The 23881-nt window shown below is 40.2% G+C and overlaps 1 protein-coding gene across 1 annotated transcript in view; it reads left to right on the forward strand.

The window, feature by feature from the left end:
• The window catches only part of LOC143884667 (binding protein), a 56719-nt gene that overhangs the window by 14538 nt on the left and 18300 nt on the right, over window positions 1-23881 (forward strand). The window contains exons 5-8 of the mRNA XM_077388347.1: window positions 2689-2897; window positions 3052-3154; window positions 7622-7785; window positions 21554-21692. Of these exons, the coding sequence (XP_077244462.1) occupies window positions 2689-2897; window positions 3052-3154; window positions 7622-7785; window positions 21554-21692 (615 nt within the window). The remainder of the gene's footprint in view (window positions 1-2688; window positions 2898-3051; window positions 3155-7621; window positions 7786-21553; window positions 21693-23881) is intronic.

The following is a 23881-nucleotide window of genomic DNA, read 5'->3' on the forward strand; positions in this document are numbered from 1 at the left end:
TAATTGTCATATCCCGGTACCCGTTGTCTGTAATTTCCCTCCCAAACTTTACTACATAATGATTATTATTGCTAGCTTCTTTCTTTACGTATTATTGCTAGCAACCTTTCAAGAAATAGTATTTCCGTGCAGCTTTTCATCACATATAATAAGACAAATCTCTGAATACATACAATTGCAAAGAATGGGCGAGAAATAGCGTTTGGAGAAGGTGGCTAGCAAATCAAGATTCGAAATTACCAGCGATGTGTTAATGCCACAGATTTTGCAAATATTCTGAACATTTAAATCAAGATTCGAAATTACCAGCGATGTGTTAATGCCACAGATTTTGCAAATAATTCCGAACATTCATACCTTTTTTACCCTCACATAGATAGTATGTACATATATGTGGGGAGGGCAAAAAATGGTAAAAATCATCCAATTGACGTGTTAAATGGACAAAATTCTCTCCTTTTCTCTTCTACTATATAGTAGTAGATATATATATCTATATACTATATAGCAGAAGAGAAAAGGAGAAAATTATTTGAATTTCTCCCAAAATTCTATGAGAATTACACATCACTTTTTTTGACTTTTTTAACAAAGGCACCCATCAACCCACATATTTTCAATGCTACCCCCTCCTTTATGCTTTTTAACAGAGGCACCCATTAAAGCCACATAATTTCAATCCTACCCCCCTCCTTTATGCTTTTTTAATTATGGAAACCTCTATAGATTGGAGGGCTAGGATCAGCCTATGGAAATGATTTTACGGGCACAACCTATTGATGTTGTGTTCCATCACATGGACGGTTTGGATCAACCTATGATGTGGTCCGTACAGTTCTTTGTCGGCCCGTGCATCGCACGGGTTTTTTTACTAGTATATATATATATATATATATATATATATATATAGAGGAAAGTGTTGGTGAGCTTAAGCTCACCAAACTTATGGTAAGCTTAAGCGCCCCAATAACATGGGTCCCACATTTTCTGTGGTGATCCAAACCATTCATTTGCAAGGCCCTATCGTAGATAGGGTGTGTACCAAAAATCAGCTCCATAGGATCATCCTAACCCCTCCATTTGTGGAGGACAAAAATGGGCAGATTTGTGGACAAATAATGTCTGTCCATTTTGACCTCCACAAATGGATGGGTTAGGATGATCCTATGGAGCTGATTTTTGGTACACACCCCATCTATGTAAGGGCCTTTCAAATGAATGCTTTGGATCATCCTAACAAAGTAGGCCCCAATGTGATTGGGCGCTTAAGCTCACCAACACTTTCCTCATATATATATATATATATATATATATATATATATATAGAGAGAGAGAGAGAGAGAGAGAGAGAGAGAGAGAGAGAGAGAGAGAGAGAGGTTTCTACACACAAGTGTAGATAAGTTATCTACACACTAGCTTAAAATACAGTGGGGGCGCACATTGTTTGGGTGATCCAAAGCATTCATTTGATGGGCCCTCACATAGATAGGGTGTGTCCAAAAAATCAGCTTTATACACGTCCATTTTACCTCCACAAAATCGTAGGGTTGGGATGATCCTATAGAGCTGATTTTTTGTGGACACCCTATCTATGTGAGGGCCAATCAAATGAATGGGTCGTATCAACCAAACAATGTGGGCCCCCACTATATTTTAAGCTAGTGTGTAGAAAACTTATCTACACTTGTGTGTAGAAACCGTCTCATATATATATATATATATATATATATATATATATATATATAGAGGAAAATTATTGTGAGCTTGAAGCTCATATAGCTTATATGAGCTTGAGGGCCCAAACACATGTGTCCCACATTTTTTGTGGTGATCCAAACCATTCATTTGCAAGGCCCCATGATAGATAGGGTGTGTACCAAAAACCAGCTCCATTGGATCACCATATCCCCTCCAAAAGCAGAGGGCAAAAATGGGCAGATTTGTGGCAAACGGTGTCTGTCCATTTCGCCCTCCACTTTTGGATGGGTTAGGATGATCCTATGGAGCCGATTTTTTGTACACACCCTATGTATGTAAGGGTCTTTCAAATGAATGCTTTGGATCATCCTAACAATGTGGGCCCACATGTGTTTGGGCCTTCAAGCTCATATAAGCTATATGAGCTTCAAGCTCACAATCATTTTCCTCATATATATATATATATAAATAACAAGATGTTGGTCATTTCACAACTGCGATTCAATGAGGGGTGATTTCATTTCATAAATATGGCACACCAAGAGTCAGTCGGCCATGCATTTTATTTCACAAGTGTTACATGCTAAAGGTGTGTCCATCATAATTTTTTGTCATTTCATTGTTTTGATAAAAATCTAATTTGTTTTCCCATTAACTATGTGTCATCTATTCTCCTTCTGCACATCTTGTGTTACACTTTTTTATGTTTTTAATGAATTTTTTGTCTTAAATTAAGACTCTGCCGTTTCATCTGCATTCTTGGTCTTGTCAATTGCACATTCTCCATTGTGCCGTGCCGTGTTGATGGGGATTTGCTTTGGCCGCATTTTGACCTGTATCTGTGTTTTGAAACACTGGGTTCAAGAGCATAGATAGTCACGATTCCTTAAAATATCTTACTAGGCTGTCTTATTCTGTTTATTTAGTACTACCTTAATTTGATTTTTAGCAGCTTTGGCCATTCTTTTTAGTATGGTGTTCTGTGTTCAGGCAGAGGTGAAAGAAGACCTTTCTGCTGAAGAAATATTTGTAAAGAAGAAGAACAAACTAGCAGAGATTGGAATGGCCCTTCTCTCAGATCCAGAGTCGAATATTAAATCCCTGAAGGAGCTGCTACAGATCTGTAAAGATGAAGATCTTAATATAGTTAAACTTGGGCTGCTGTCTTTGTTGGCCATATTCAAGGACATAATCCCTGGGTATTTTTTCCTTTATCTTATATAATTTGCATGGCCTGACTTTGGAATACAGATTTATTTTCCTGTATTTATGTATGCCCTATTGTATTTTGAATTCTTACAGCCAAATTTTGGCTGTTTGTTCTTAAAATTTATTTTTGGCCGCTTGCTTCAGCTACCGTATCAGGCTACCAACTGAAAAGGAGCTGGAGATGACAGTTTCAATGGAAGTAAGGAAGATGCGTTATTATGAATCTACCCTTCTAAGCTCATACAAGGTACATTTTGACCTGGTTCTCTCTGGAATGACTGATAACTATAGGAAAATATGTTACATGAACAAATAAGATTTTTTAATTCTTTGAGGAGATCCTTGATAGGGTGGGGGAATACCCTCCTTCCTTTGTTCACGTGAGAAGATAAGCCAACGAGGTAGCCGATAGGTTAGCAAAGGAAGGGGTTCTGAAAGAGGCGTTGGAACTATACGATTTTCTACCCCCTTGATATCTTTGTTCTTTCCTTCCCGTTGGGATTCTCTTTTCTCCTCTTTCTTATTGTTTTCTTGATTTGTATCGACCACCTCAGTCTTTTTATTAATGATAATTTTCGCCATTCAAAAAAAGAAGAACTAATACGATGTTGAACCCAACTCGAGTAAGGAAGGATTAAGACCTTGTTTTTGTGCATGCCTCATCAAGTCCAAGATAGTCTGTTTCAAGAGGTGTATCAGACAGCTCATGCTATGATATGTAAAATTATATTCAACATGTTAAGCTAATATGTCCGATGCACCTAGAAAATTCCCCAAAAAATAGAAAAAAATAGTTACACATATGTAAACTGATAATAGAGCTATTCTGTAATATCTGTTAACATATATTTCATTTTGTTAACATATAATTAAGTCTACACTGACTGATACCATTTGAAGTCTATAAATTGTTTATATCTATAGTTCTTCGTATATTTATTCCATCAAGAGTTATTGAAGAATCATAAAAAATACATGGAAGTTAAAGAATATAAAAAATCAGAATAAATTGCGAACATACAAACAACACATTAATTAATGTTTATCATCAATAGGACTCGCATACTAATCCTATTGGCTTGACAAAACAAATGAATTCTAGTGAAGAGGGTCAGATTGTGCTCGAGTCACGAGTGATTGCTTGATTTGCTACTTGATTTCCTTTTACTTTTTGAATTACATAATGCTATAAGCCTGTAACTGTACTTTTTTAGTTTTCAGTTTTTTTCATGGTATAGTATAGCAAGAATTTTTTTTCTAGGTTTTGTATTAGATTTAGTAATGATTTTTGAATCATGGGTCATGGCTTGTGACAATATGAGACTCCGAAGTTTGAACATGACACACTATGTATGAATTTATGATTCTATTAACTAATGAAGTAAGAAGTAGGAGAAGTGCCAAGGTGGATGGTAGAGTTAAGACATGATAAACGCAATAAGTGCAAGCCATTCCCATTCCCATTTTCTAAGAAAAACTTGTCAAAACTCACAACCTTACAGTTACATAGTACATTGACTAAACCCATAAAGTTACTAAGTAGTACTTATTTGATAGTCTTTTTTTTATAAGTTACTTATTATTGGATAGTCTTTTTTCTATAAGTTACTTATTATTAGATAGTCTTGATCTTTGACTTTGAGTTACTAACTTAACTAGAAAAATGAAAAGACGATTCCGGTTCCTGGTGCCTGCTCCCATGTCTCAACTAGCGGTCGCATCATCAATATTATTGGACTCAGTCATAATCTCTATCCTTGTCATCTCTAAAGTGTTCTTCAATAATTCTTCATTGGCTGCACAACTCATATCCATAGTAGCCAAACACTTACGAGTCGTATGAGTCAACTTCCGAGACGAGTCGAGTCGTTTGGCTTTCTAGGCAAGTCGCATGGGTGACTCCTAGATTGTCTAATTGTACTAGTCAACTCCCGAGTCGTGTCGAGTCGCATGGGTGACTCACCTTTGTTGAAGACTCGGTTGAGTCATTTGGTGATTCGAACGAGTCGTTGGGAGTCGACTCAAAAAAATAGGATTCTTACGAGTTGATTTGATTCCCTGGGCCTTTGCTTTCTTGTTTTGATGGTTGAAAACATGGAATTTGGAATTTGGAACTTAAAACTTAATTATTTTTGTTTATATTTTTGTCTTAGTTCTTTATCTATGTGCTATTGGGTTATATTTTTTACATGCTTCATCTTTTGATATATAATTATATTTTTTCGACTAAATTTTCGTCCTTCTCAAAAACTCTTACGAGTCATGAGTCGAGCTGAGTCACGAGTCAAGTCACGGCTTAACAACTATGCTCATATTCTATTGATAGAGGAATTTCTGGTCCGATTTTTTTTTTTATAGCATAATAGATTTTCTTATTATCTTAGAGCATGCTTATTAAAAGGAGACATCGACAATGTGAAAGAATCTTGTGATGGCAAGTGTCATCTTCTCATGTAGACTCCACCCCTTTTTATCTGATTGTAATTGTGACTGTATTATTGATGTTCAGTAAAAATTTCTGAACAAGATATTTGAGTATTACTTGTACTACCCATCGATGCAATGTGAGCACATGCACATGAGCTCATAGGAGGTTGTTTTTGTTTTTGAAAATTGACAAATATATTCATACCAGCACAATTACAATGGGGACCAGTAGTCCCACTAGAATTACATAGTATGAATTGCCCAGGAGCATTCTCCTTGGCCAAAAGTAAAACCCATTACCCCTTACATTACCCAATTGCCTCAATTGAATCAAATCTAGCAAAAAGTGTCATATTTGTGGGCCCACCAAGTGAAAATCATGACCTACCACGTTACACCGATTTCTCCACCACAATCCAGCTGGCAAATTCGATTTTCAAAGACCCCGCTTGGATGCCCAAAGCTATTGTGCGCCCCTAACCGTGCACGATAGCCAACCACCCAACATCATCATCCGATCTCCGGCGGCCTCCACTTTGAACCACCACCAAACACCGGCGGCTCCCCATTAAAAATATATCAAATCCTTCCACCATCCTCTCCAAAACCTACTTCCACTAACCCAAAAAACATCCCATCCGAAAGTATACTCCAAGCCGTAACCCTAAACCGTAACCCTAAAGACTATAATACTCCCCTCCTCCTTCCCCCTTCAACCCTAATCCTAATACTCCCCTCCTCCTTCTCCTCCTTCAAACCCTAACCCTACATGGCTCATTGCCGCTGTCCACAACCTCCCTGACCTCCACACCCAACCTTCTCCTTTTCCCCTGAATCCGAAGACCTTTTTCTTTACATCAGCCCCTTCCACAGCTTCTGACGACTCCCCCACGCACATTCTCCATCAACCCTAACCAGTTCCGGCCCTTTCACCATTAAATCCGGCCTTCTCGAGCCCAAATCCGACCATTCCGCCCTCTAGCCACCATCTCTGCAATCCCTGCGAGATCGGCCCATCTTCGGGCAACATCCGGCCACCATCTTCTCCCTTGCCCATCAAGAGAGAGAGAGAGAGAGAGAGAGAGAGAGAGAGAGAGAGAGAGAGAGAGAGAGAGAGAGAGAGACGCCTCCCTCCCTAGGGATTCAGTCGACCTTGGGAGGGAGGGAGTTGCCCGCCTTGCTCATAGCAGGTTGTTTGATCCCTTGCTCTCCCATATTGTAATTTTATTGGTCTATTTTGTCTTTCATATGTCATTTTTCTTCTTTTTATTTTTGAAAATATACCTTCAATCAGTGTCTTTTTAGCATCATCATGATCATTACCATGTAACACCTTTTTCTTCTCCTTTAGACTACCTCTCCCCTCTTGTTGTTTAAACTCTTTATCATCATTTCCCTTACTTCGCGTGGGACAGACGAATAACCTTTAATTCTGCACTTTAAGCTTGTTAAATTTTCTTTTGAAGTCTATGTGATTATTTCACACATTATGTGAGTACATTAATTGCATTAGTCTTACACTAGCATTCTTCAGCAACCACAGTACTGGTCTATAGTCTAAACTCAAACAGTGTCTAGCACACAACCCTGAAACATTCCTAAATCTTAATTGTTAAAACATTCGATGCGAAATATAGAAAATAATGTCGTATTTAAATCTAACAATAGCATTTATCAAAAGATTGAGAATTTCTTCATTTGCACTAATACACGTGCATTGAGTCTATTCTGGAGTATGGTTTTTCTGTTTAATGAATGCATATTTATATATAAACAGCCCAAAAAAAATTGTTACAGGGGCGTCTTCAACTTTATCTTGATTGTATTGAAGTTGTTACATTTTGTTAGTGCTGTTTCATTTTGTATTTTTTGGTAGTCTGTCTTATGTAGTGAGGCTCTCAGTATTATTTTGTTAGTGCTTTTTCGTTTTTAAATGTTTTGGTAGTATGCCCTCTGTTGTGAAAAGGGAGTTATTTCTTTTTTCTTTTTCTGTTTCTTTATATATTTAGTTTTTGCCTCATTCGTATTACTTGGTTAAAATATTCTGTAGTTTGTTGTGCGAAAATTCTTTGTGGGGACTGAGTGTAGCTTCCTTATTACCAAAGTTTTATCTTGTTATTTTGCTCAAATGTTAGTTGCTGTAGCAGTTGTTTCATCAACCTTTCAATTTTGTTTTGATAAATGTCTTTCCTTGGTTCATATTTAATTCTTAATTCGCATGCCAAAATTTCCATTGGGATCATGTCAAACTGTCAACTAAGTTTTACTTTTATTTGTATATTTTCAGGCATACCTTCAGAAGCTAATCGCTTTAGAAAAGATTCCTTCTTTCAAACATGTTGCTATGCGTTGTATGTGTAATTTATTAGATGCAGTTCCTCATTTCAACTTTGGGGAGAGTTTATTAGCCACCATTGTCAAGAATATAAGCTCCTCGGATGATGTCATAAGGTTCAATTTTTATATCCTTTGTAGTTTACATTAACAACTTGCTTGAGGCTTGAATTGGACTATTAAAATATAGTTGGTTCTGGCATTCTTATTTACACACGTCTGTAATAGCATGAAAATGTCACAATACAGGATTGTGTTAGTTAAAACGAATGGTTTAATACCTGAAAAGCCCAACAAGAACCCATGGGGTGCTTTAAGATCGACTATTTATGACTTGTTGCCATTGTGATTAGTGAAATATGTTGATGTTTATTCTTTTACATTACACACTGTGGGCATGTGAAAAATATTAGCCTTTTGCACTTAATGTTTGGGGTTTATTGAAGCCTCTAATACTCTTTGTATGCACGTTCTAATAAGTGACTGGAATTAGCTCAGATCTTTCATATTTCAAGTATTTGTGCTAGAGATGGGACCGAGATCTGGATCCCTGGATAAAGGAATTGATTTTTTTTTATGTAAATAGTGAATTGTAGTTTTAAAGCAATGCCTATAGGTTAGAGGAAGGGATAGAATGGAATATGTAAAGACGTGGTGCCCAAATGGAGCAACCAGTTAGGTAATGAAATTGAAAATTCAAAACCATGAAAGATTGAGCCTCTTACACTTACATGTAACCTTTAGTCTTTTATACCCTTTTTCTAACTCTTTTTTTTTTTTCATTTTTTTTGAAATGGACCCTTTTTCTAACTCTAATCCCTGTTCAACTACTAATTTTTGGCTAACACTTGTATTTTTATGAAAATAAAGTCCACTATGCTTGTGATAAAAGCCCTAAATCAATTATGTTTTGGTAAATTTCGGTTCAGGCAGACCGAAATCAGATTAACAACGGGATTAGAGCCCAATGCACTCCCTCATTAAGTGGGTCACCCTGTACCATTCAACAGCCAAGGGTATTGGCACCATGAATCAATTTAGAAAGTGAATTCTTAAAACATACCTCTCCAATTAAAAGTCAATCCAAATAATAAACTATTTAGACCTTTCATAAACTTCTACTTGATATTTATATGAACTTTGCACAAAAGATACTCTCCCAATGTTTTTTTGAAAATTGTCATGATTCATTTATATTTTTTTTGAACATTGACAAATATATTCATACCAGCAAAATTACAATGGACCAGTAGTCCCACTAGATTTACATAGTATGAATTGCCTAGGAGCATTCTCCTTGGCCCAAAAGAAAAACCCCTTACCCCCTTACATTACCCAATAGCCTCAATTTAATCAAATCCAGCAAAAGTACCAAATTTGTGGGACCCCCAAGTCAAGATCGTGACCTGCCACGTCACACCGATTTCTCCACTGCAATCCGTTGGCAAATTCGATTTTCAAAAATTCCGCTTGAAGGCCCAGAGCTATTGTGCGCTCCTAACTGTGCACGATAGCCAACCACCCAACATCATCATTCGAGCTCCAGCGGCCTCCACCTCGAACCACCACCAAACACCGACTACTCCCCATTAAAAATATATCAAATTCTTCCACCATCTTCTTCAAAACGTACTTCCACTAACCCAAAAATCATCCCATTCAAAAGTATACTCCTAGCCCTATCCCTAAACTGTAAACCCTAAAGACTATACTACTCCCCCACCTCCTTCCCCAATCAACCCTAACCCAAACAACACTAAAACTCCCCTCCTCTTCCTCCTCCTTCAAACCTTAACCCTGCAAGGTTCATTGCCGCTATCCACAACCTCCCTCACCTCCATATCCTACCTCCTCATTTTTCCTTGAATCCGAACCCTTTTCCTTACACCGGCCATCTCCACAGCCTCCAACAACTCCCCCATCCATTTTCTCCATCAACCCTAACTAGATTCGGCCCTTTCACCATTAAATCCGGCCTTCTCGAGCCCAGCTCCGGCCATTCCGCCCTATATATGGCCCCTGGATCCGATAATCAACGGCCTCTACGGCCTAGCACCGCCTATAGCTGGCCTTCCACGGTTCCATGTCTAGCCCCCCACGGCCTTTCACGGCCATCGACAACCTTCTCGGTTTTTCCTGGCTCCGGATCCAGCTTCACGGCCTCCACGGTTCCCAATCCAGCCTCCACGGCTCCAGATCCTGCCTCGACAGCCCTAGATCTAGCCACCACGGAAAGGCCATGTTCCAGATCTGGCCTCCACGGTTCCTGATTCGGCCTCCGCGGCTATCTTTTGCCAACCATGGGAGAGATGGTAAAAAGAGGGTTAGCAATGGGGAGGGAGAACGAAATGCGCAAAGATAAAAGTGATTCCTTTGTTGCTTACAAAGCTACGGCCTTAACTATCTTTTGGGCGAAGTCATTACATCTTTGTCAATTTGTGTCAGCGTTTGATCTTTGGTATGGTTGGCAATGGGTGTGTTCGAGTGGTGGCAGGGCCAACATCATTGTTCAAGATTGGGTTCCTCCGGGAGCTGGTTTGCATAAGTTGAATTTTGATGGATCAAGCTTTGGCAATCCCGGTCCGGCGGGTATTGGCGGGGTTTTGCGGGATGATAAGGGTGAGGTGTTATGGTCTTTTGCTGGGCCTATTGGGATAGCTGATTCGAATGAGGCGGAAGTGAGGGCTGCGTATCAAGGTATTAAGTATTTGGCAGGGGAGATTCTGAATAATGTTATAGTGGAGGGTGATTCCATTAATGTTATCCGTTGGTTGTCTGCTTCCCATAAGGTTCCGTGGAGGTTTGCGGATTTTTTTAATGAATTATTAGATATCATCGGAGAGTCTCATATTGAGTTCAATCATGTAAGGAGATCGGCTAATGGGGTAGCAGATTCTCAAGCTAGGAGAGGGGTTGGTTTGGAGTCATTGGAGAAATTTGATATTCTTCCTCCTTGAGGGCGTATTGCCCCTTTTGTTTGTTTTGTTTTTCTTTTCTTTGTATATTCTGTCCGTTTCGGTCTTTTTTAATGAATTCTACCATTCAAAAAAAAGCAATGGGGAGGGAGAGGGAAACGAGCGAGAGAGAGGGAGAACGTGCGAGAGAGAAAAGGAGAGAGAGAGAGACGGAAGAGAGGAAGATGTGGGAGAGAGAGGGGACGAGAGGGAGAAACCGCCTCCCTCCCTAGGCAGACACCCTAGGGAGGGAGCTTTTTTATCGCCCTTTTTTCGCCCAAGTTTTTTCTCCGCTTGTTTTTTCTTATTCAGGTCATTTTTTTTTCTTTTTTACTCTGAGTGATTAACTATACGCAAAGAAATACGATAGCAGAAAAAGATCCAGAATTAAAACAATCTAAGCGAAAGACAATCTCTCAAGCCAAGACTGTGGAAGTTGCATTCATTAATATTGAAATAGCATTCGGGACCAGGGGTCCCATCCTGCATTACAAAGTGTCAAAGACAACTGGACCAGGCATGCCCGGAACTAGAAAATAAAGCATCGAAATAAGGCAAGAACTATATCATATCACCTCTTGCCTTCTTCCTTCCATTAACAGCCTATCTTTTAATATTACACCTAAATTTTCTACACCCTATACCATCCTTCAAGATAAACCCTAAAATTCTGAGCATATACCATAAGCCCAGATAACAAAACTCTGAATGATTCACTATACCCAAAGAAATACGATAGCAGAAAAAGATCCAAAATTAGAACAATCTAAGCGAAAGACAATCTCTCAAGCCAAGACTGTGGAAGTTGCAAACATCTGGATTCTAACAATTCACTTTCTTTGCTATGAAAAAGAATCGTTGTAAACCAGCTCCCAGCACCCTCCTCATACCAACATTTCTAACCTCCAAACATTCTAAGAATTTTCTGAACCCTCTACAAACAAGATAAATATGGGGAAGGATTACACCCTAGGTGAATGACCAAGAGGTCTATCAACCCAGAAGAGTCAACTTCCCAACAAATTACTCTTTTTCTCTATTTGTCTGCAGCCGTAATTGGCCAAAACACCTATTTCTTGCCCTATTTCCTCACAACACTATGATTCATTCTTCATTTCTTTCATTCATTTTTCCTCTTTTTTTTCCTTCTTCTCTTATCTATATAATTTTTTTTACACTTTCTAAACCAACTAGCAACCGGGGCCGGAAGGCCTTTCATTTAGGGTTACTACCCTCTGCCCCCTACTTTCCAACTTCCTTCTTCGAAGAGACCTCCCTTCTTTCCTTCAAATATCTTATTGCCATAGACCGAAACAGATTCTTAGTGGCTTCTAGGTCACCATCAAAACCTATCCCAAAACATCTCCTATTGCTAGCAACTCATCCAGTTCCTTAGTAGGAAGAGCGTTGCTTTCTCCCGACTCCAAAGTTCCTCTCCTTTTTCTTCAACCTCCATCGCCATCCGGAAACCTCCATATTGACTTCCCTGTCTGGGGAATCCCTTGACTCTTGGGATTCTTCTACTGGAATTGCTACCAATTTTTCCAACCTCTCGATCTCCGCTGCCCTGACCTCTTCCCATCGCTGACGGCGAGCCCTTCTCTCCTCTTCCAGAGCTTCCTTAAAATAACGAAGTTTATAGATCCGAACATAAGCCTCTTCAGGGTCAGTCTTCCCAGAGACTTTAAGAAGACAATCCCTGTTTGCCATAGCATCCTTCTTGAATTGTTTCCACTGCCTCTTCCAAACCCTCATAGAGATTTCCCTCCGTGTAGGACACTCTTTAGACGCCATTTTTTCATCGTATTCCAAGTCTTTAAGAAATTGAAGGTCATCTACCTCAAAAGAGACTACTTTCCTCTTCCTAGAGGAGGGCTCAGATTCAAACGACATTTTGGGGGAGAAAGGTTTGTCAAAGTCCTTCAGGAGAAGACTAAACTTGGAGGCTAAGGATCTCTTACTTGGTTCTTCCTTTCTCTGGCAATCCAAAAGACTCCTTTTAAAGAGAGAAAGACCCCTTTTAGTGGCTAGTAAATGATTTTCGATACACGCGCCTTGCCCCTTCTGACTTACTTTCTCTCTCCGATTCAGGGTACCTTTTTTAGAGGAGTTGACACGAAACCCTTTGACTTGACCGATGCTATCTTTCAAAACTCTTGAACTTCCCTTATTCTTTTTGCTTCTAATAAGAAAACAGTTTTTAATTTTTACTGCCTTTTCTACTGACACCGACTGTAGATTGAGACAGTCAGAGAAATCTTTCCTGGAAGTTTTTCCGGAGCTGATACAAGATTTAGCTTTTAATGGCTGTTGACACGCCCCTTTCCCGTGCCTGGCATTTTTCCCTTTCAATGATGGGATTATCCTTTTTGATTTATTTGACGGGTTTTTCGTTCCCTATGGAGAAGATAATTCAAAAGCTGAGGCAGAATGTCCAACGGCCCTTTTACCATGGAAATGACAGATTTACCCTCAAGAAATTCCGGGAGAGGCCCTTCCATAGAGAGGTCAACCACCGACGATTTATCATATGAGGCTTCTAAGTCAGGGGCCAAAGGGGAGGAATCCCCCTCCGTCGACTGATCCTTGAAGGACATTAATGCCTCATCCACCATCTTAACTCCAACCGGATAAATAGTGGAATCTACCATAAGGTTTATAAAGGGTGGTAGACAATTCCACACCGATGTTAATACCTTAACAGATGCAAATTCCAGACAATGGTCATGACTTTCAGACATTTGTGATTCCAAAAGTTGTCCAAAGTGCTAACCCAAAACCTCCACCGTGGAGATTGACCAGGCATGAAGTGGTACATTAAAGAACCTAAGCCTCATTGTTCTTGCATCTATATTTAGAGCAGGAAACAACGTTGAAGGGAGACAAGGTATCCTCCCAAAGCGTCACCACCCCGCCGTAGAACGGACGTGGCCTGATCCTGTGACTCAAAGCAAAATAGCACCATTGAAGGGCTGATATAAAACTGTTTGTTAAGAAGAGGAAGGGCTCAATGTCTCCTAGCCCAACTCCAAACTTCTTCCAGCAAGGACCTATTTCTCAAGGTGCCTACCAAGCAGCTTTTTAGGGTCTTCTTTCTATCGTTAATCAAGTTTATTGGGATAGTAATCAAAGGGGTTTTCTCCTCCACTCTAGATGGATGATTCTCCTTGGGAGCAGCCTTATAAATCCACGATTTAACCACCTCAACCTTTTTGTTATTTTTCGCCCCAGAAAAGTTTTGCAGATACTTCGTGAGCCAAAATTATTGTAGTTACACTTCCAATCGCTTCCACTTTGGTTTGGAGTGATTCTCCTTCCCCGAGTAATACCATTTCTGAACTCAAGCCTCCTCGTCATCATGTCCAAATCCTCCTGGCTTCCCAGTGATCGAGGAATAGATCTGGGGGGAGCCATGGTGGTCTCTCCCTGCTCCCCCCTTGGCTTATCAAGATCAAGGATCCCCGGTAACAATTGTTAAAAATTCCTAGCGTATAAAATGCCTCTTGAGCTGAATATCCACTTTCTACAAGATCTAAAAAAGAGGGTGCCACCCAGTCAAGACTGGAACCACAAACGCACAGGTTTGGATTAATGAAGTTATCCAAGCCCGACCGCCGGGGGGGGGGGGGAGGTTGTATAACTGGCCGGCTGTTGAAAAATTCTCGAACAGTCATTCCATTACCTATTCCTCCCCACCCGCTCATTAGTTTTTCTGACCAAAACCCTCACGTCCTCTTCTTCTTGGCACCACAATTCTCCTTATGGAACTCCCATACTCTCCCAATGTCCTAAGCTGATGAAGTCAAAATTAGAAACAAGCACCAAAAACCGTATTCATATTTTAACATGATATGGCCCAAAGGAAAGCTAAAACTTAATGTTAAAATCCAAGTATCACTAAAATATCCCATAAATCATTAAAACATCACCCTCAACTTTTGAGCCAAAAACTGTTGTTTAGTCAGTCCTGACGTCAACATGATATCATGACAATATCATTGTGATGGCATCAGTATGGTCAGGGCCAGGCTTCTCTCACTCAAACACTTTTTTTCTGCATTTTTGAGATAGAATTTGAGTGAGATGGTACCCAATCTTGTGCAAATCCAAAGCTGCCTCCCGTGGATCATGATCACCTCTTTTGCAGACGGCGTTCGTCTCATCTGCACAAGTCTCCTCCCCTGTGATAACCTTATGCCCTTTATGTGTTCTATTCTGTTCTTTCATAATTCTCCATAGCCCTCAATAATATATTCTCCAACTTTGGATTTGTTTTATGCAAACCACATCTGCTATCTATTTATTATTAGTTGCGGTGTAGGAGATGCTTTGAGAATTTTGTAGGATGAACTGATCAAAAGACATCAAATCTCTTGGGATGTGTTCCCAATTAAATGAAATGGACTTTTTATAATTGAATTTATTATGGAGATTCTTTTTCTTCCGTCGAGTTTGTTTAGTTGTGTATTTAGTGGGTCTTATCATGCTATAAAGCAAGAACTTGTTATTTTCTGTTTGGAAAGTTTATGGGAATGTAAGAGAGGCCTTTCAGCTCTCTTTGGACCCTAGGATCAGACAGTATCTACATGGTTGTGTGCGTGCGTGTGGCTGTGCTTGCATGCCATACCACTCACCTGGTTTCTCTTCTTTCTCTTTTTTAATTAAGTTACAAGAACTGTTCTATTTTAAGAAAACTGGTTCTTTCTGTTCTTTGAGAAGGTGTAGAAATTTGGGGATGAAACCCTTCTTTCTGTCGACAATATAGTTCTAGTGCAAAGGAGTCATTTTTGTGCAAACCAAATGGTGTGGGTGTTATTTTGGAGAATTCTTAGGAGCTTAATGGTCAATCTTGAAGCAGAGTATCACAATGGGTCCAAAATCAGATTAAGCATTTGATAAGTTAATCAGTTCGAATTAGGATTTTCACTTTTGAGTTAGTTTCTTAAGAAAAGTCATCAATGAACTTAAATCTTTCCAAACATGTTTGCAATATAGTCACACCAATAACAATATATGTATAGATATGGGCAGAAAAACATATAAAGTCTGAATACAATATGATAATCAAATAAATGGCAATACTAGGGCCCAGCAAATCCCCTATCTAAGGGGAGATAGTCTCGGAAACAAAGCAAGTGAAAGGTATAACAGTCCAAGGGGGTATCAGGTTCCAAAAATCAGGCCTAAAGGTGCATGAAACGGAAGTAAATCAGATATCACTCTGTAGCAGCACTTCAGTTCTCAAACTTCTTATGAAGGTGGCCCAAGAGATTAATGGTAGAGAAGCCAGGAAGGTCCGATCAGTCCCAAGGCTGCGATCGACAATCGATCGTGTCCGGAGTGAAGATAATATGAGAATATGCATGCGTGCAGCCCAAACAGTAAAGATCACTAATAAAATAAAATAAAATCTGCAGTAAGGTGTCGTGGAGATTAGTAATGTAGTCCCATGGACAACAAGATACCCCCACGGAGAGGTGAAAGTACAGCAGGTGCAGTGGAGAATCAAGAAGGCAAGGAAAAGGAGAGAGTAGGAGACTGTTTGTGACAAACAGTACCTAAATAAATGTCCAACAGTCCTAGAGACTGCCAGGACAATAGGGAAAAGAAGAGGGAGCAAAGGAGGCTGGGATGGAAGGTAAAAGAGAGGGGAAAAGAGGCCGACTGGACTCTCACAGTCGTGGAATGCAACCAGTCTGCCCACTGGTTTAGAGAGAAACCGTGGACTGGTAGGGGGAACGAAGAAAGAAAGAAGGGAAAAGGGGAAGAAGAAGACGAGGAAGAGAATGGAAGGGTGGAAAGAAGAGAAAAAAAAGAAAGAAGAGCAGAAGGGAAGGAAGAAAGAAAGAAGAAGAATGAAGACGAAAAAAGAGAAAGAAGGAAGAAGAAAGCAATGAAGAGAGTAGAAGAATAACAGAACAAGAGAAGAGGGACCAGTGACCACCTTGTGCAAATGGTGAGGAGACATTTCCCCCCTATTGCGTCAAAAGGGGTCGAGAAATCTCTACTTGCGCCAAAATCGTGAGAGGGCTCCTCTTTTATATAAGGGCTTATGTGAAATTATGTGGAACCTATCTCTTGGCCAATAGAACATATCATAACTTGAGTCATTAGTTAATGACTTAAATACTCGTACTTAATGGCTATAGAAATATCCCTACTTAAGGCTAATATGTGGGCCATGATCAAGGGTATAAGTGAGACATTGGTAGTGGTAGGTGGTGTGCCCTACGTGATGTGGAATTTTGGATAACCCCCTCATCTAGGTTCAAAAAATAGGAACAGACTAAAATAGAAAGTTTGCGCAAAAATGGAAACTAGTGTAAACATCCATAATAAAAACTAATCAAAATAGAAATTCTCTAAAAAATAGTAGGTGATCAAGGTTGGATCACATCAGTTCTTCCTAGGTGGGAAGAACTCGTCTTCGTTGAGTAATCATCTGTAACGCGTTGGAATAAATCCTCTTGGAGTTGGCGAAACTCAGCCTCATCGACCCAGGTACAATCGGTTGACCTCGCTAAACTGCAACACTAAACGGCGCACTGTCGCATGAGCAAAGATCATAGAAGCAGTATGAAGGACGAAAGTGATTAATAGGTTTTGGGTCTGTAAAAAAATAGGGAGGGTGTTAGAGGGGAAGCGGGTGTTGGCCTTTGACTACACTGAAGAACTAATCCCAACATAACAAGAGGACCACTTTTGCTACAACATTCTCAACCTCCAGGGCTTTCTTGATTAAAAAAATTCCACTTGGAACATGAGAGTGTTCTCAATCTCCAGGGCTTTCCTGATTAGAAAAAATCCACTTGAAACTTGAGAGCATTAGCTTCTATCTCTTTGTTCATCCATGTATTGATCGTTTTGTTCTTAATTCGCACCCCTGGTACTTGTACAAAACAAATGACTTTCAAGCCTTTCCATCTGATCAAGCCCTCGTATTTAAGATTTTAGGTAGAACCGCTTGCAGCCCCTTCCTTCTAAGGTTTATATCCCTCCTATCTCCTCATCTTTCAATCTGGTCATCTCTCATTTCGGAATAGAGAGATGAAACCTTCTATGAGATTTGTTAAAAAAGAAGATCAAGCATAGAAAGAACTTCTATACATAACGTAATCGAATTGAAGAAGTTGTAAGCCCAACAGTTGAGAATGTGCCAACGTTATTCTCGACGAGTGTCCGGCGTCCTGATGTCCTTGATGTCCACAATCTGGTCCTATGTGGATGAGCCCGCTTTAAATGGCAAAGTGCCAACGCCATCTAGCTCTTGTAGGTCTCCATGCTACTGGTACAAGTCATTAACATTGAAGTCGGGGGAAGTCGAGACATCCTCAGGAAGGTATAAAAGATTTGCGTTAGTTTCCAACCGTTTGAGTATCCTATAAGACCCGAACTTCCTCTTCAACTAGACATAGGCTCATACTAGAAATTGCTCGAGTCAGAAATAAGCCATCACCAAATCCCCTACATTTCTGTGCTGTTCGTTGCTTGCGTGCAACTGCTCCAACATCTCTTGTTGGACCTCTTTAATGTGATGAATGAGATCCCCGACCTCTACACTACACCAATCAGGGTAAGATAAAGGGGTACGGTCCAAAAGATGAGGTATGAGGAATCCTTAGATGGTCTGCAAAGGAGATTTACTAGTGGATTTGTTAATTGAACCCTTATACGCAAGTTCTGCTCGAGGCAGAATCAAGTTCCATTGAATCATTGATGAGGTCTCTTGCCAGCCAAACATCTTAGTAACTTCCCTAAGCTATGATTGACCACTTTCATAACGTTCCATTTGCCTATATGTCTAGGAATGGTAAGTGCTATTGAACAGTCTCCATTTGCTCCATAGAGTCCTCCAGAAATGACCCAGGAACATTGTGCCTCTATCAGAAGTAAATGACCTAGGAACTCCATGCAGACGAATGGCCTCTCTAAAGAATAGCTCTGCTACATGTGATGCATGTGACGTTTTCTGACAACGAAAGGAGTGAGAAAATTTAGAGAACTTATTAACTACAACAAAGGCAGAATCAAACTTCCTAGCAGTCCTTGAAAAGTGTAGTTTCTCCCTCTAGTGAGGTTCCTAATCTTGTTGATTATGTGCCACAAAATCCACAGCCCTTGATAGGACCCAGAATCCTAAGGCACAACATTATGCAAAGCGCCTTATACCCCAAGATTCCCCGAACTTGGAATTAAAAATTCTCAGCCTGCCAGTAATGCTTTAACTTCTGTTTCATTTGAATCTGAGATACAAACGGGACCAAAAAACCCCAATCTTTGCTTTCTTTGCACACTCCTCCAGTGGCAGCTGCGGGTTCCCTAGAAAATAACACTCAACGTTCAGTTTGATAGCGTCATGTGGTGTCCAAGTTGCAGTTTTTTTTATTCTTCACCAATCACCCGAAATAAAACCTCTTTCCACTTCCTAATGAAATCAAAAGTAGTGATCCCCAAAATTCTTTTTCCCAAGCTCTAATGAAGGCAACAAACTTCACTCCCCAAATGTTTCGATTGAGAGGATTCTCATCGTCATCGAACACACAAGAGTTGCTTTCATTCGAAATACATTGTTCTTGGGAACACAACCCATAGAAACTAAAAAGGATGCCCTCCTATTGGGAATGGGTCTCAACCAACTATGAAAGAAATCTTTCAACAATCGAGTCAAAACCTACCAAATGCCGAGCCAACAAAGCATTGTAGTCCAGGCATGCCACTGCAAAGGATAATGAATGAAGATGGTTCCGCTGATTCTTCCTGATTATTGTAGATGTGAAGCAACCAGTTACTCCAAAAGCTTAAGCTGTTGGAGAAGGTGTTATTTAATCTTTCATACTTTAACACTCCCCCTCACGTGTGGCCCCTCTTTTCGCCCTACACGTGGCACATGTGGCCCCTCTTTTGGGTTTATCCATTGCATGTGGATTTTTGACAACAAGGAGGTTTGAACCCAGGCATTTGCTCTGATACCATGTGAAACAACCAGTTCCTCCAAAAGCTTAAGCTGTTGGAGAAGGTGTTATTTAATCTTTCATACTTTAACAGTAGAGAACACTTCTGTTTGCAACCTTTAAGCCTTTGGATTGTGGACATCCAAAGTATTAGTTTCGCTGAGGATAACCGTCCAAGAGAAATGTTGAATTCTGAATGGGATGGCTGACTTCCACATTCTTCTCTCCCACCCCACCAAGGAGTGGAAGAAAGAGTGCAAGGAAAGGACCCCATTGGTCTCATCCGATCACACATGGCTGTCAGAATCATCTAGAGGAGAAAAACCTCAAGAAGAATACTCAAAAGCCTAAAAGGCTAGAAGAATCACTCTTTGAGGTTTCTACGGAGAACCCACCGGCAATCTACACCCCATGCCCACTCAAAACACACCCACACCCACACCAAATCATAACCTCATGACCCTTTATCCTCATGATCCTATGTTATGACCCTTTATCCTCGCGATCCTTTGTCCTAACGAAGTTAAAAAAAATAAATCAGAAAGCATGGCACAATGGATCCACCTAACCAAAGATCCATCCAAAATCTAAACCCCTCCCCTTTGCCTAACCTAACTCTAACCCTCGATTGAAGATCTTTCTAAACCTGACAAATTGACTTCCATACAAAGATCCATCCAAAATTTAAACCCGTCCCCTTTCCTAACCTAACCCTAACCCTCATTTGAAGATCTTTCTAAGCCTGACAGATCGACTTACATCCCAAGATCCATCCAAAATCTAAACCCCTCCCCTTTCCTAATCTAACTCTAACCCTGAGGGAGTCATTCAAAAAAAATCTAACCTTGAGGGAAGATTTTTCTGAACCTGACAGTCTGGCTTCCATGCAATCCCACCTATCCCATCCCCTCCCTTCCCTATATCCTAGCTACCTCCTTCCTCCATAATTCCTCTTTCACAAATCTCCAAAGCCACTCCCCTAAAAGGGCTTTATTTCTCAAAACATTGTACCCTAAACCAAGTGCCCTTTCATCGGTAGCTCTGCATACCATGCTCCAATTCACTAGATGTGTACTTTTTCGAATAGCAACTAGATGTTGACTTTCTTCTTCTTCCTTGACTTCACAAAGAAAATCTCTCTGCAATCCTCCTATTTTCTTCGTCATTTCCTTTGGAATTTGAAGAAGATGCATGAAGTATGTTGGCAAATTAGAATGGGCAGCTCTAATTAACATCTCTTCCGCCAAAAGATAAGTAGCACATGCATGTTTCAGCTCGACCTAGGTTGAAATCAATCCGCTATTAGTTCATGATGACAATAATACTGAAAAGCAAGGCCTTCTGCTGTGTTGAATGCCCAGCAGAAATAATTGCCACATCTATGTAGGACAACATGTACTTGAAAGGCCTTATACTTCTCTTTCAATGACTGCCTTTTGTGTTGGGAGAAGCCTTTGACTGCATTCGATGAGATTTAGATGTGAGAGGAATCCTCCATGGAGTTGGAAATCTTGGCAAAGGTCATTTAACCGAGTGGTGATGTTAGTTAGGTCACCGGCCAAATAACAGTTGGAGTGGCATTCTCCAAGGCCATGGAGTTGGAAATCTTGGCAAAGGTCATTTAACCGAGTGGTGATGTTAGTTAGGTCACCGGCCAAATAACAGTTGGAGTGGCATTCTCCAAGGTTGGGTGCTCGGTAGTACATATGTGCAATAGAGCAGGATAATTTAAATAATGTATATACAGGCAAACATATATGCATACATATTTTTTTTATTGGAAGGAAATTAATGAGATGTTTGTAGCCATAGGACAATGGTGCTAGTTATCTTTGTTCGGAATTTTAGCAGTATGGTATAATCAAAATTCAGATGGGTATGATATATAGTATTTATGGCACTTACAATCTTGCATTTTTCCACCTTTTGTGGAATTCAGATCCAATTTTTCTGTCGGTGATGTTTCCAATTTATTTATAGGAAACTATGTTGCACGACAGTAAAGTCCCTTTTTGCCAACGAGGGAAAGCATGGTGGTGAAGCAACTGTAGAGGCTGTTCGACTGATTGCGGATCATGTGAAGAGTTATGATTGTCAACTTCATCCTGACTGTATTGAGGTACGTGGCCTTCTCTTATTTTTTCCAATGTAGCAATATTAGTTCTTCTACGACTCTATTGCTTGACTTCCTGCCCTTGGCGTGCAGTACTTTCCCATAGGTTATTCTAATCATCATGACATGTATGTGGCATCTGGATTTGTTCGTGGCTTTATGAAATTAGCATTTGAGATCATTTTGAGAAGCATATTTTTTGTTCTTTGACATGTGACATAACGATTATATTTCTCAATATATAATTTTGAGGAAGAAGACTCCTTTGTTTTTCTGAGATCAATATGGAAACTGATTTCTTTTACTTTCTGACATGTGATGGCGGTTCCATAAAGTGTGATTAGCCAATCATAATAGAGTGAATATGTCAGAGAAATGTGATGGTACAAACTGGCATTGTTGGATAACATTAGCATCCGGTAGGTACATGGGCATTTTAAACGGTCTCTTAAAGTTGGCCCACCTGCCATAAGAGAGAGAAACCTGTTTTTTTTTTTTTTTTTTTCTTTCTCACGTGCAACTCTTATATAGTCTTTATTGCATCCATTCTCTCTCTCTCTCTCTCTCTCTCTCTCTACCAACATTCTCGCTCCAAATCCCGAAGTTAATTAGGGCTTGAACGTCCAGGGAGAACCTATTCAGCCCTCCCAAACCATCGTTCTGCAAATTGTCTGGGACCATCCTTCTCACTTTACTCCATAGGTGAATTATTATGGGGACCGTCAACCAATGAGACAGTGTAAAGGAGATCACGCCCATTATGATGGGGACTGTGCTGCCTTATTTTCTCCAGGAAACCTAAACCCTAGACGTATTTGTGTGAACTGTCTAACCAAGAACAATCCTGAAAAGCCTTGCAACAATCCACTCACTACAGCCCAAACCATGTCAAAACAGTCTTTTATCCCTACCCTATTGACTGACCCCCCCTCCCCCCGCCCCCCCCCTCCCCCCGCCAACAAATCAAACACCTAAACCCATCCCTGCAACAAACAGTCCGCTCACTATGGCCCAAACCATGTCAAAACAGCCTTTTATCCCTACCCTATTGACTGAAGTACTGACCACCCCCCCACCCCCGCGCCGGCCAAATCAAAGACCTAAACCCATCCCCTTAACCTGAATTTTTTATGGCTGTATCTTTTCACTCATCCAGTCCTAAACAACGACCCAATAACCCTTGCACCTCTGTTTATTTTGACCTGCGATAAAGTGCATGCTTTTCTTATTACCTGAGAGTCCCAGATCAGTGGTAGACCTGTCTTAACATTATCCAGTTCTCCACATTCCAAAATTTTCATATCTGTCCAAAGTCCAAACAGTCTTGAACTGTCCACATTCCAGATCGGTTTTGAAAGTTCAGATCTATCATAACGGTCCTCTATTCACCTATTTCTCATCCAATTTATCCATATTTTCCTACTGAACTGTGAGCTTTTTTCCTTACCCTAATATCCTTCCAAATAGGGCAAATCTCGTAAACTATTATTTTTTTAATTCGCTTGGCGGTGATAAAATCAGCATACCTAGTTTGTTTCCTAACCTGTCCTATATCCAGTGCTATCATAGCTTCCTCTTGAGTTTTCCTGCATCAAATTGGTATCAGAGCCTGGTTTTCATGCCATGTCTACTAGGAGTGAGAGAGCTTTTAGAGTGAGATTGTTCGATAAGCAGAGATATGCTATTCCCATCCAGATATCAGAAAGGTTTTGTCTATTAGAGGCCTAGAACCTCACATCAACATGTGAATCCGGAACAATGGAGATTGAATCATCAGTACAGAGGAGATGATGTACAACCCATGCCACAAACTTTAGCTCTTCGTGTAACGTCTAGGGTTCTAGTGAGAGATGTTCCTCCACTCCAAGGATCCATGATCGGAGGGATGATGATTGAGCAAGAAAGGACCGTATTGCATGATGATATTAACAAGAAAGTTCAATTAGAAGTTGCTGATTTTACGGGAATTTTTGATACTCGATACTTCATTGATTGGCTCAGTTCTCTAGAGTCCTTCGATTGGTATGACATGTCCGATGAACAAGAGGTTAGATTTGATAAGGAGAAATTAGTAGCCTGTGCAAAGACTTGTCCTTTTATGAGAGAACAGCCACCTCAGATAAATTAAATGAATAAGACAAAATCCGTCAACCGTGAAATGCCTTTGATATACTTTTTGAGTGGTTAAGGAATAA

This window comes from Tasmannia lanceolata, unplaced genomic scaffold (genome assembly GCF_043159265.1).
Source record: "Tasmannia lanceolata isolate RefF3 unplaced genomic scaffold, GAP_Taslan_0.1 ptg000008l, whole genome shotgun sequence".
In the NCBI taxonomy this organism is placed as follows: Eukaryota; Viridiplantae; Streptophyta; class Magnoliopsida; order Canellales; family Winteraceae; genus Tasmannia; species Tasmannia lanceolata.